Source organism: Nerophis ophidion, linkage group LG02 (genome assembly GCF_033978795.1).
Source record: "Nerophis ophidion isolate RoL-2023_Sa linkage group LG02, RoL_Noph_v1.0, whole genome shotgun sequence".
Taxonomy (NCBI): domain Eukaryota; kingdom Metazoa; phylum Chordata; class Actinopteri; order Syngnathiformes; family Syngnathidae; genus Nerophis; species Nerophis ophidion.
The window spans coordinates 75,692,817-75,706,014 of record NC_084612.1 but is presented as its reverse complement, the minus strand read 5'-3'; the positions used below and the strand labels follow the sequence as shown (position 1 = coordinate 75,706,014).

Here is a 13,198-nt window from a genome sequence, read left to right as displayed (position 1 = left end):
AGCGTGAAGTGCTGACTGTCAGGCCGACTGGATCTTCTGAGTCGGGTTGAGCCCTTAAGTGTTCTTTTTTTTTTTTTTTTTTAATGAATAAAACCAGTACTGCTGTCGTCAACTAATCTAAGCTGTGAGCGTTTTAAAGCAGAGCGAAGGTGTTGCATAACCAGATTGCTAATGAAATAGCGCATTCCACTGCAGTGATTTTTTTTTTTTTCCTGCAGACGGAGTCACATGGCACAGTTTTGAGCACCAACTGGAAAGATGTGGGCAAGAGAAAAGTGGATCCAAGCCCGCCGGATGATGTCGAGTTGAGGAAGTACTGAACCTCCTTACCTCGCTCTCTCTCCTCCGCTTCCTTTCCCCCCCCCCCCCCCCTCAGTTTGACCTCGGTCCCTGCATTCCACTCAGTCTCCTCCTCCGACCTGTGGTCTTCCACCAACCAGTACAGTTCATTTCAGTCCATGGGAATGCAGTGGAACCTCCATGTACAAACTTAATTGGTTCCTGGACTGGGTAGATGAATAGAAAAGTTCCTATATGCGTTTCTAAATATTAAAAAGTCTGCTTACAATAAAGCCTAAGGGAGCCGCTCAATTTTGCCTATAAAGCAGCTAAAAAAACTCCATTAAGGTTTTATATACATCAGGGGCGTCACCCTTAGAGGGCTGCTTGTAACAATAAATGTAAGAATATAAAAGTATAATCGCCTCATATTATTGCACAATTGCCTATGCATTTGGTTATTTAATTTGTGCACGTACAAATTGTGAAGTGAATTATATTTATATAGCGCTTTTCTCTAGTGACTCAAAGCGCTTTACATAGTGAAACCCAATATCTAAGTTACATTTAAAGCAGTGTGGGTGGCACTGGGAGCAGGTGGGTAAAGGGGCGGCATAGCTCGGTTGGTAGAGTGGCCGTGCCAGCAACTTGAGGGTTGCAGGTTCGAGTCCCGCTTCCGCCATCCTAGTCACTGCCGTTGTGTCCTTGGGCAAGACACTTTACCCACCTGCTCCCAGTGCCACCCACACTGGTTTGAATGTAACTTAGATATTGGGTTTCACTATGTAAAGCGCTTTGAGTCACTTGAGAAAAGCGCTATATAAATATAATTCACTAAAGTGTCTTGCCCAAGGACACGACGGCAGTGTCTAGGATGGCGGAAGCGGGAATCGAACCCGCAACCCTCAAGTTGCTGGCACGGCCGCTCTACCAACCGAGCTATACCGCCCAAATTGATGGATAACTTGCTTGGAAATCGTAAGTCCAGGTGACAAGCAGATATTTAAGTATTCATTGTTATTCTTATAAACTGTCCATCCATCCATTTCCTACCCTGTCTCAGCTACAAGTCGCCACCTCATCCCAGCTATAATACGGTATATAATAATCAGGGTGCTAATTTTTATATTTTTTTTTTATCACATATGAATCCCAATTTGTGATCATCTCAATTGTAAAATTGTCTAAAAAAATGTCAAATCGCTTTTTTTTTTTGGGACAAATTAGCTAAAAAAAAAACACATTTGACTTAATTGTCATAACGTCAGCAACCAAAAATAGATTTTGTAAGCTGTTTTGTTAAGGTGTTATATAATTATTATTGTACCAAGTAATACGTTGATTAAATCGAATCGAGAAACGTGTTAAATCAAGTATCGATTATGAATCAAATCCTCACCCCAAGAATCGTAATGGAATGGCTAAGGTGCCCAAAGATTCACCAATAACCAAAGTTTAAAACATGAAATTTCCCGTATTAGATACATTTTTTTTCCGTCAAAATGGAAATAATTGATAACATTTGGTCAGAAAGATGAAGTAGCAACATTTTTCCCAGGCTTTCGCAGGCCGAAATGACTTGTCGGGCCGCATCTGGCTTGAATTTGAACCATTTATAATATTATTTGATATGTGCGTATTTTTGATCATTTTAAGTATACGCGGCACATTAATTTCTAAAAATGCATCACGGCGTTTGCTTTTTTCTCAACTCCATGACTGATTATTACTCACGGCAAACTTCGAAAGCCAACAAACATAGTAAAACATCACTTACTGTACAATGTCTTCTGTCATGAGGATGCTGACTGCTAGGATTTTTTAATATGTTCCCTTTTAGATGAGGAATTACTCAATTCTAGCCAAAACAAAGCTGTCTTTTTGTGTCGTCCTCGCTATTTTGAATAAATCGGTTTGAATCGAGAATCGGGTTAAATCGAGTATCGATTATGAATCAAATCCTCACCCCAAGAATCGTAATGGAATGGCTAAGGTGCCCAAAGATTCACCAATAACCAAAGTTTAAAACATGAAATTTCCCGTATTACATACATTTTTTTTCTGTCAAAATGGAAATAATTGATAACATTTGGTCAGAAAGATGAAGTAGCAACATTTTTCCCAGGCTTTCGCAGGCCGAAATGACTTGTCGGGCCGCATCTGGCTTGAATTTGAACCATTTATAATATTATTTGATATGTGCGTATTTTTGATCATTTTAAGTATACGCGGCACATTAATTTCTAAAAATGCATCACGGCGTTTGCTTTTTTCTCAACTCCATGACTGATTATTACTCACGGCAAACTCTGAAAGCCAACAAACATAGTAAAACATCACTTACTGTACAATGTCTTCTGTCATGAGGATGCTGACTGCTAGGATTTTTTAATATGTTCCCTTTTTAGATGAGGAATGACTCAATTCTAGCCAAAACAAAGCTGTATTTTTGTGTCGTCCTCGCTATTTTGAATAAATCGGGTTAAATCGAGTATCGATTATGAATCAAATCCTCACCCCAAGAGTCGTAATGGAATGGCTAAGGTGCCCAAAGATTCACCAATAACCAAAGTTTAAAACATGAAATTTCCCGTATTACATACATTTTTTTTCTGTCAAAATGGAAATAATTGATAACATTTGGTCAGAAAGATGAAGTAGCAACATTTTTCCCAGGCTTTCGCAGGCCGAAATGACTTGTCGGGCCGCATCTGGCTTGAATTTGAACCATTTATAATATTATTTGATATGTGCGTATTTTTGATCATTTTAAGTATACGCGGCACATTAATTTCTAAAAATGCATCACGGCGTTTGCTTTTTTCTCAACTCCATGACTGATTATTACTCACGGCAAACTCTGAAAGCCAACAAACATAGTAAAACATCACTTACTGTACAATGTCTTCTGTCATGAGGATGCTGACTGATAGGATTTTTTAATATGTTCCCTTTTTAGATGAGGAATTACTCAATTCTAGCCAAAACAAAGCTGTCTTTTTGTGTCGTCCTCGCTATTTTGAATAAATCGGGTTAAATCGAGTATCGATTATGAATCAAATCCTCACCCCAAAAATTGTAATGGAATGGCTAAGGTGCCCAAAGATTCACCAATAACCAAAGTTTAAAACATATGAAATTTCCCGTATTACATGTTTTTTCTGTCAAAATGGAAATAATTGATAACATTTGGTCAGAAAGATGAAGTAGCAACATTTTTCCCAGGCTTTCGCAGGCCGAAATGACTTGTCGGGCCGCATCTGGCTTGAATTTGAACCATTTATAATACTATTTGATATGTGCGTATTTTTGATCATTTTAAGTATACGCGGCACATTAATTTCTAAAAATGCATCACGACGTTTGCTTTTTTCTCAACTCCATGACTGATTATTACTCACTGCAAACTTCGAAAGCCAACAAACATAGTAAAACATCACTTACTGTACAATGTCTTCTGTCATGAGGATGCTGACTGCTAGGATTTTTTAATATGTTCCCTTTTAGATGAGGAATGACTCAATTCTAGCCAAAACAAAGCTGTCTTTTTGTGTCGTCCTCGCCATTTTGAATAAATCGGTTTGAATCGAGAATCGGGTTAAATCGAGTATCGATTATGAATCAAATCCTCACCCCAAGAGTCGTAATGGAATGGTTAAGGTGCCCAAAGATTCACCAATAACCAAAGTTTAAAACATATGAAATTTCCCGTATTAGATACATTTTTTTTCTGTCAAAATGGAAATAATTGATAACATTTGGTCAGAAAGATGAAGTAGCAACATCTTTCGCAGGCCGAAATGACTTGTCGGGCCGCATCTGGCTTGAATTTGAACCATTTATAATATTATTTGATATGTGCGTATTTTTGATCGTTTTAAGTATACGCGGCACATTAATTTCTAAAAATGCATCACGGCGTTTGCTTTTTTCTCAACTCCATGACTGATTATTACTCACGGCAAACTCTGAAAGCCAACGAACATAGTAAAACATCACTTACTGTACAATGTCTTCTGTCATGAGGATGCTGACTGCTAGGATTTTTTTATATGTTCCCTTTTAGATGAGGAATTACTCAATTCTCACAAAAAACAAAGCTGTCTTTTTGTGTCATCCTCGCCATTTTTAATAAATCGGTTTGAATCGAGAATCGGGTTAAATCGAGTATCGATTATGAATCAAATCCTCACCCCAAGAGTCGTAATGGAATGGCTAAGGTGCCCAAAGATTCACCAATAACCAAAGTTTAAAACATATGAAATTTCGCGTATTAGATACATTTTTTTTCTGTCAAAATGGAAATAATTGATAACATTTGGTCAGAAAGATGAAGTAGCAACATTTTTCGCAGGCCGAAATGACTTGTCGGGCCGCATCTGGCTTGAATTTGAACCATTTATAATATTATTTGATATGTGCGTATTTTTGATCATTTTAAGTATACGCGGCACATTAATTTCTAATCTAAAAATGCATCACAACGTTTGCTTTTTTCTCAACTCCATGACTGATTATTACTCACTGCAAACTTCGAAAGCCAACAAACATAGTAAAACATCACTTACTGTACAATGTCTTCTGTCATGAGGATGCTGACTGCTAGGATTTTTTTATATGTTCCCTTTTAGATGAGGAATTACTCAATTCTCACAAAAAACAAAGCTGTCTTTTCGTGTCATCCTCGCCATTTTGAATAAATCGGTTTGAATCGAGAATCGGGTTAAATCGAGTATCGATTATGAATCAAATCCTCACCCCAAGAGTCGTAATGGAATGGCTAAGGTGCCCAAAGATTCACCAATAACCAAAGTTTAAAACATATGAAATTTCCCGTATTATATACATTTTTTTTCTGTCAAAATGGAAATAATTGATAACATTTGGTCAGAAAGATGAAGTAGCAACATTTTTCCCAGGCTTTCGCAGGCCGAAATGACTTGTCGGGCCGCATCTGGCCCCCGGGTCTTGAATTTGAACCATTTATAATAGTATTTAATATGTGCGTATTTTTGATCATTTTAAGTATACGCGGCGCATTAATTTCTAAAAATGCATCACGACGTATGCTTTTTTTTCAACTCCACGACTGACTATTACTCACTGCAAACTTTGAAAGCCAACAAACATAGTAAAACATCACTTACTGTACAATGTCTGCTGTCATGAGGATGCTGACTGCTAGGATTTTTTAATATGTTCCCTTTTAGATGAGGAATGACTCAATTCTCACAAAAAACAAAGCTGTCTTTTCGTGTCATCCTCGCCATTTTGAATAAATCGGTTTGAATCGAGAATCGGGTTAAATCGAGTATAGATTATGAGTCAAATCCTCACCCCAAGAGTCGTAATGGAATGGCTAAGGTGCCCAAAGATTCACCAATAACCAAAGTTTAAAACATATGAAATTTCCCGTATTAGATACATTTTTTTTCTGTCAAAATGGAAATAATTGATAACATTTGGTCAGAAAGATGAAGTAGCAACATTTTTCGCAGGCCGAAATGACTTGTCCGGCCGGATCTGGCTTGAATTTGAACCATTTATAATATTATTTGATATGTGCGTATTTTTGATCGTTTTAAGTATACGCGGCACATTAATTTCTAAAAATGCATCACGACGTTTGCTTTTTTCTCAACTCCATGACTGATTATTACTCACTGCAAACTTCGAAAGCCAACAAACATAGTAAAACATCACTTACTGTACAATGTCTTCTGTCATGAGGATGCTGACTGATAGGATTTTTTAATATGTTCCCTTTTTAGATGAGGAATGACTCAATTCTAGCCAAAACAAAGCTGTCTTTTTGTGTCGTCTTCGCTATTTTGAATAAATCGGTTTGAATCGAGAATCGGGTTAAATTGAGTATCGATTATGAATCAAATCCTCACCCCAAGAATCGTAATGGAATGGCTAAGGTGCCCAAAGATTCACCAATAACCAAAGTTTAAAACATATGAAATTTCCCGTATTACATGTTTTTTCTGTCAAAATGGAAATAATTGATAACATTTGGTCAGAAAGATGAAGTAGCAACATTTTTCCCAGGCCGAAATGACTTGTCGGGCCGCATCTGGCTTGAATTTGAACCATTTATAATATTATTTGATATGTGCGTATTTTTGATCGTTTTAAGTATACGCGGCACGTTAATTTCTAAAAATGCATCACGGCGTTTGCTTTTTTCTCAACTCCATGACTGATTATTACTCACTGCAAACTTCGAAAGCCAACAAACATAGTAAAACATCACTTACTGTACAATGTCTTCTGTCATGAGGATGCTGACTGCTAGGATTTTTTAATATGTTCCCTTTTTAGATGAGGAATGACTCAATTCTAGCCAAAACAAAGCTGTCTTTTTGTGTCGTCCTCGCTATTTTGAATAAATCGATTTGAATCGAGAATCGGGTTAAATCGAGTATCGATTATGAATCAAATCCTCACCCCAAGAATCGTAATGGAATGGCTAAGGTGCCCAAAGATTCACCAATAACCAAAGTTTAAAACATATGAAATTTCCCGTATTAGATACATTTTTTTTCTGTCAAAATGGAAATAATTGATAACATTTGGTCAGAAAGATGAAGTAGCAACATTTTTCCCAGGCTTTCGCAGGCCGAAATGACTTGTCGGGCCGCATCTGGCTTGAATTTGAACCATTTATAATATTATTTGATATGTGCGTATTTTTGATCATTTTAAGTATACGCGGCACATTAATTTCTAAAAATGCATCACGGCGTTTGCTTTTTTCTCAACTCCATGACTGATTATTACTCACGGCAAACTCTGAAAGCCAACAAACATAGTAAAACATCACTTACTGTACAATGTCTTCTGTCATGAGGATGCTGACTGATAGGATTTTTTAATATGTTCCCTTTTTAGATGAGGAATTACTCAATTCTAGCCAAAACAAAGCTGTCTTTTTGTGTCGTCCTCGCTATTTTGAATAAATCGGGTTAAATCGAGTATCGATTATGAATCAAATCCTCACCCCAAAAATTGTAATGGAATGGCTAAGGTGCCCAAAGATTCACCAATAACCAAAGTTTAAAACATATGAAATTTCCCGTATTACATGTTTTTTCTGTCAAAATGGAAATAATTGATAACATTTGGTCAGAAAGATGAAGTAGCAACATTTTTCCCAGGCTTTCGCAGGCCGAAATGACTTGTCGGGCCGCATCTGGCTTGAATTTGAACCATTTATAATACTATTTGATATGTGCGTATTTTTGATCATTTTAAGTATACGCGGCACATTAATTTCTAAAAATGCATCACGACGTTTGCTTTTTTCTCAACTCCATGACTGATTATTACTCACTGCAAACTTCGAAAGCCAACAAACATAGTAAAACATCACTTACTGTACAATGTCTTCTGTCATGAGGATGCTGACTGCTAGGATTTTTTAATATGTTCCCTTTTAGATGAGGAATGACTCAATTCTAGCCAAAACAAAGCTGTCTTTTTGTGTCGTCCTCGCCATTTTGAATAAATCGGTTTGAATCGAGAATCGGGTTAAATCGAGTATCGATTATGAATCAAATCCTCACCCCAAGAGTCGTAATGGAATGGTTAAGGTGCCCAAAGATTCACCAATAACCAAAGTTTAAAACATATGAAATTTTCCGTATTAGATACATTTTTTTTCTGTCAAAATGGAAATAATTGATAACATTTGGTCAGAAAGATGAAGTAGCAACATCTTTCGCAGGCCGAAATGACTTGTCGGGCCGGATCTGGCTTGAATTTGAACCATTTATAATATTATTTAATATGTGCGTATTTTTGATCATTTTAAGTATACGCGGCACATTAATTTCTAAAAATGCATCACGACGTTTGCTTTTTTCTCAACTCCATGACTGATTATTACTCACTGCAAACTTCGAAAGCCAACGAACATAGTAAAACATCACTTACTGTACAATGTCTTCTGTCATGAGGATGCTGACTGATAGGATTTTTTAATATGTTCCCTTTTAGATGAGGAATGACTCCATTCTCACAAAAAACAAAGCTGTCTTTTTGTGTCGTCTTCGCCATTTTGAATAAATCGGTTTGAATCGAGAATCGGGTTAAATCGAGTATAGATTATGAATCAAATCCTCACCCCAAGAGTCGTAATGGAATGGCTAAGGTGCCCAAAGATTCACCAATAACCAAAGTTTAAAACATATGAAATTTCCCGTATTACATGTTTTTTCTGTCAAAATGGAAATAATTGATAACATTTGGTCAGAAAGATGAAGTAGCAACATTTTTCGCAGGCCGAAATGACTTGTCGGGCCGCATCTGGCTTGAATTTGAACCATTTATAATATTATTTGATATGTGCGTATTTTTGATTATTTTAAGTATACGCGGCACATTAATTTCTAAAAATGCATCACGACGTTTGCTTTTTTCTCAACTCCATGACTGATTATTACTCACTGCAAACTTCGAAAGCCAACAAACATAGTAAAACATCACGTACTGTACAATGTCTTCTATCATGAGGATGCTGACTGCTAGGATTTTTTAATATGTTCCCTTTTAGATGAGGAATGACTCAATTCTAGCCAAAACAAAGCTGTATTTTTGTGTCGTCCTCGCCATTTTGAATAAATCGGTTTGAATCGAGAATCGGGTTAAATCGAGTATCGATTATGAATCAAATCCTCACCCCAAGAGTCGTAATGGAATGGCTAAGGTGCCCAAAGATTCACCAATAACCAAAGTTTAAAACATATGAAATTTCCCGTATTATATACATTTTTTTTCTGTCAAAATGGAAATAATTGATAACATTTGGTCAGAAAGATGAAGTAGCAACATTTTTCCCAGGCTTTCGCAGGCCGAAATGACTTGTCGGGCCGCATCTGGCTTGAATTTGAACCATTTATAATAATATTTGATATGTGCGTATTTTTGATCATTTTAAGTATACGCGGCACATTAATTTCTAAAAATGCATCACGGCGTTTGCTTTTTTCTCAACTCCATGACTGATTATTACTCACTGCAAACTTTGAAAGCCAACAAACATAGTAAAACATCACGTACTGTACAATGTCTTCTGTCATGAGGATGCTGACTGATAGGATTTTTATATGTTCCCTTTTAGATGAGGAATTACTCAATTCTCACAAAAAACAAAGCTGTCTTTTTGTGTCGTCCTCGCCATTTTGAATAAATCGGTTTGAATCGAGAATCGGGTTAAATCGAGTATCGATTATGAATCAAATCCTCACCCCAAGAGTCGTAATGGAATGGCTAAGGTGCCCAAAGATTCACCAATAACCAAAGTTTAAAACATATGAAATTTCCCGTATTAGATACATTTTTTTTCTGTCAAAATGGAAATAATTGATAACATTTGGTCAGAAAGATGAAGTAGCAACATTTTTCCCAGGCTTTCGCAGGCCGAAATGACTTGTCGGGCCGCATCTGGCTTGAATTTGAACCATTTATAATAATATTTGATATGTGCGTATTTTTGATCATTTTAAGTATACGCGGCACATTAATTTCTAAAAATGCATCACGGCGTTTGCTTTTTTCTCAACTCCATGACTGATTATTACTCACGGCAAACTTTGAAAGCCAACAAACATAGTAAAACATCACTTACTGTACAATGTCTTCTGTCATGAGGATGCTGACTGCTAGGATTTTTATATGTTCCCTTTTAGATGAGGAATTACTCAATTCTCACAAAAAACAAAGCTGTCTTTTTGTGTCGTCTTCGCCATTTTGAATAAATCGGTTTGAATCGAGAATCGGGTTAAATCGAGTATCGATTATGAATCAAATCCTCACCCCAAGAATCGTAATGGAATGGCTAAGGTGCCCAAAGATTCACCAATAACCAAAGTTTAAAACATATGAAATTTCCCGTATTAGATACATTTTTTTTCTGTCAAAATGGAAATAATTGATAACATTTGGTCAGAAAGATGAAGTAGCAACATCTTTCGCAGGCCGAAATGACTTGTCGGGCCGGATCTGTCTTGAATTTGAACCATTTATAATATTATTTGATATGTGCGTATTTTTGATCATTTTAAGTATACGCGGCACATTAATTTCTAAAAATGCATCACGACGTTTGCTTTTTTCTCAACTCCATGACTGATTATTACTCACTGCAAACTTCGAAAGCCAACAAACATAGTAAAACATCACTTACTGTACAATGTCTTCTGTCATGAGGATGCTGACTGATAGGATTTTTTTATATGTTCCCTTTTAGATGAGGAATTACTCAATTCTCACAAAAAACAAAGCTGTCTTTTTGTGTCGTCTTCGCCATTTTGAATAAATCGGTTTGAATCGAGAATCGGGTTAAATCGAGTATCGATTATGAATCAAATCCTCACCCCAAGAATCGTAATGGAATGGCTAAGGTGCCCAAAGATTCACCAATAACCAAAGTTTAAAACATATGAAATTTTCCGTATTAGATACATTTTTTTTCTGTCAAAATGGAAATAATTGATAACATTTGGTCAGAAAGATGAAGTAGCAACATCTTTCGCAGGCCGAAATGACTTGTCGGGCCGGATCTGGCCCCCGGGTCTTGAATTTGAACCTTGTAATATACATGATGTAAGTATATATCTAACAGGCACATTTATTTTTGATCATTTTAAGTATACACGGCGCATTAATTTAGAAAAATGCATCACGACGTATGCTTTTTTTTCAACTCCACGACTGACTATTACTCACTGCAAACTTTGAAAGCCAACAAACATAGTAAAACATCACTTACTGTACAATGTCTGCTGTCATGAGGATGCTGACTGCCAAAATGTTCATGTTTTCCCTTTTTAGATGAGGAATGATTCATAATTCTCGCCCAAAAAAAGCTGTCTTTTTGTGTCGTCCTCGCCATTTTCGAGTCTAAACTGGCTGTCAAAGTCTACCAGCTCGTTGGAATACGTCCTCAGCCTTCTGCCGTCCGGGTGAGAGGCGTGATTTATGATCTAGAATAAACTTGCAAGGAGCAGGGAAGTAAGGAAACAACTGAACACTGGATGATGTAAACATTACAAACAAGCTGCTATTAATAGTCTGTCTGCGTTAGCACTTATAATAACAATATCACTAATACTTTATTAATAGTCAAGTCATAAAATGTAAATGGGGTATTGTTGGCGCCTTTTGGAAGTTTTTATTGGATTTTATGGCCCTTTTAGAAGACCTCACATTGGCTCTTCTGTAGAATGCATTAAAAAAAAAATCTCTCATGTCTTTCATGATTATGAAGGATAGGCAAAATACCAAAACAAGTGCAGTTTCCCTTTAAATAAAAGCATATTTCTGTTCCTTTCCTATCCAGTTGCTCCCTGGCGGTATCGAATCTTTGTCAGCCAGTAAGCAGACCACAGTTGGTAACCAATGAATGCCAAAAGTTTGAACACCTTCTGCATTTTCACTGAAGGCATCAAACCTACTAATAAACACATGAGAACTTATGTACTAACTAAAAACATGTTTTATATTCTAGTTCCTTCAAAATAGCCACCCTTTGCTCTTGATTACTGCTTTGCACACTCTTGGCATTCTCTCGATGAGCTTCAAGAGGCATTCACCTAAAATGAAGTGAAGTGAAGTGAATTATATTTATATAGCGCTTTTCTCTAGTGACTTAAAGCGCTTTACATAGTAAAACCCAATATCTAAGTTACATTTAAAACAGTGTGGGTGGCACTGGGAGCAGGTGGGTAAAGTGTCTTGCCCAAGGACACAACGTCAGTGACTAGGATGACGGAAGCGGGGATCGAACCTGGAGCCCTCAAGTTGCTGGCACAGCCGCTCTTCCGCCATGTATTCATATAGTGATGAATACATGGCCTATAGGACATAAAGGTAGTGTGTGTATAGTCTGTGATATCATGAAGAACCCAGCAGAAGTGTTGGGTTTGAGAATCAGGGAATAAAATCAGTCGCATGACTTTTGGAAGGGACTAATAAAAACCGAGGTATTGCTGGAATTGTGAAGTGAATTATATTTATATAGCGCTTTTCTCTAGTGACTCAAAGCGCTCTACACAGTATAACCCAACATCCAAGCTACATCCAAAACAGTGTGGGTGGCACCGGGAGCAGGTGGGCAAAGTGTCCTGCCCAAGGACACAACGGCAGTGACTAGAGTCGGGGAAGCGGGTTTTCATTTCAAAGGTGTGCTTGATTGAAGCTCATCAAGAGAATGCCAAGAGTGTGCAAAGCAATGATTAAGAGCAGCGGGTGGCTATTTTGAAGAAACTAGAAAATAAATCATGTTTTCAGTTATTTCACCTTATTTTGTTGTGTTCATTCATAGTTTTGTTGTCTTCAGTGACAATCTACAATGTAATTAGTCGTGAAAATAAAAGAAAACGCATTGAATGAGATTTGGTCTGTACTGTGTATGGTACCGTACAAAAACTGAACCGTACTGCTTGGTGGAAACAAGGTCATAGAGTTCCCATTATCATCTCCCCAGACCTCCTTGTCCTCTCCTGTCAATTTGAAAAGTCAGTAGGACAGAAGGATTTGCATTGTAGGATTTCCTTAAGGCCAAAGTACTTAGAAGGAAAGAGTGGATTAGAACATGACGGACAGACCTAAAACAATCCAACCCGACGTTCATATCAGGGGTTTTAGTTCATAATTCAACCCTTGTCTGTTTGCCTTCAGCATTTCTATGTTAAAGCCCTTTATGACTTCCCGTTATCAGCACATGTATAAAAAAAAAATGTATAGTTAACAATGAGAAGTAATTTAGATGTTTTAAGCGATAACTCGGAGTGATTTTCTCGGCTTCCGCACCCACGCTTTGCAAGATATCTCCGCGCCAATAAGTGGCTTTGTACCGCTTGAGTGCGATTCAATCCAAGGTATGAATAAAAGGCTTGTCCGGCTAACGCTC

General features: G+C 37.2%; 1 protein-coding gene across 5 annotated transcripts in view; it reads left to right on the top strand.

Moving 5' to 3' along the window:
* Nucleotides 1-13,198, top strand: part of sugt1 (SGT1 homolog, MIS12 kinetochore complex assembly cochaperone) — an 82,874-nt gene extending 69,676 nt beyond the window's left edge. For 4 of the 5 annotated variants that reach the window (XM_061891227.1, XM_061891237.1, XM_061891203.1 and 1 more), the window contains one exon: nucleotides 219-13,198. In XM_061891227.1, coding sequence (XP_061747211.1) covers nucleotides 219-320 — 102 coding nt within the window. In that variant the 3' untranslated portion in view covers nucleotides 321-13,198. The remainder of the gene's footprint in view (nucleotides 1-218) is intronic. The other variant, XR_009804866.1, reaches the window with a different exon arrangement.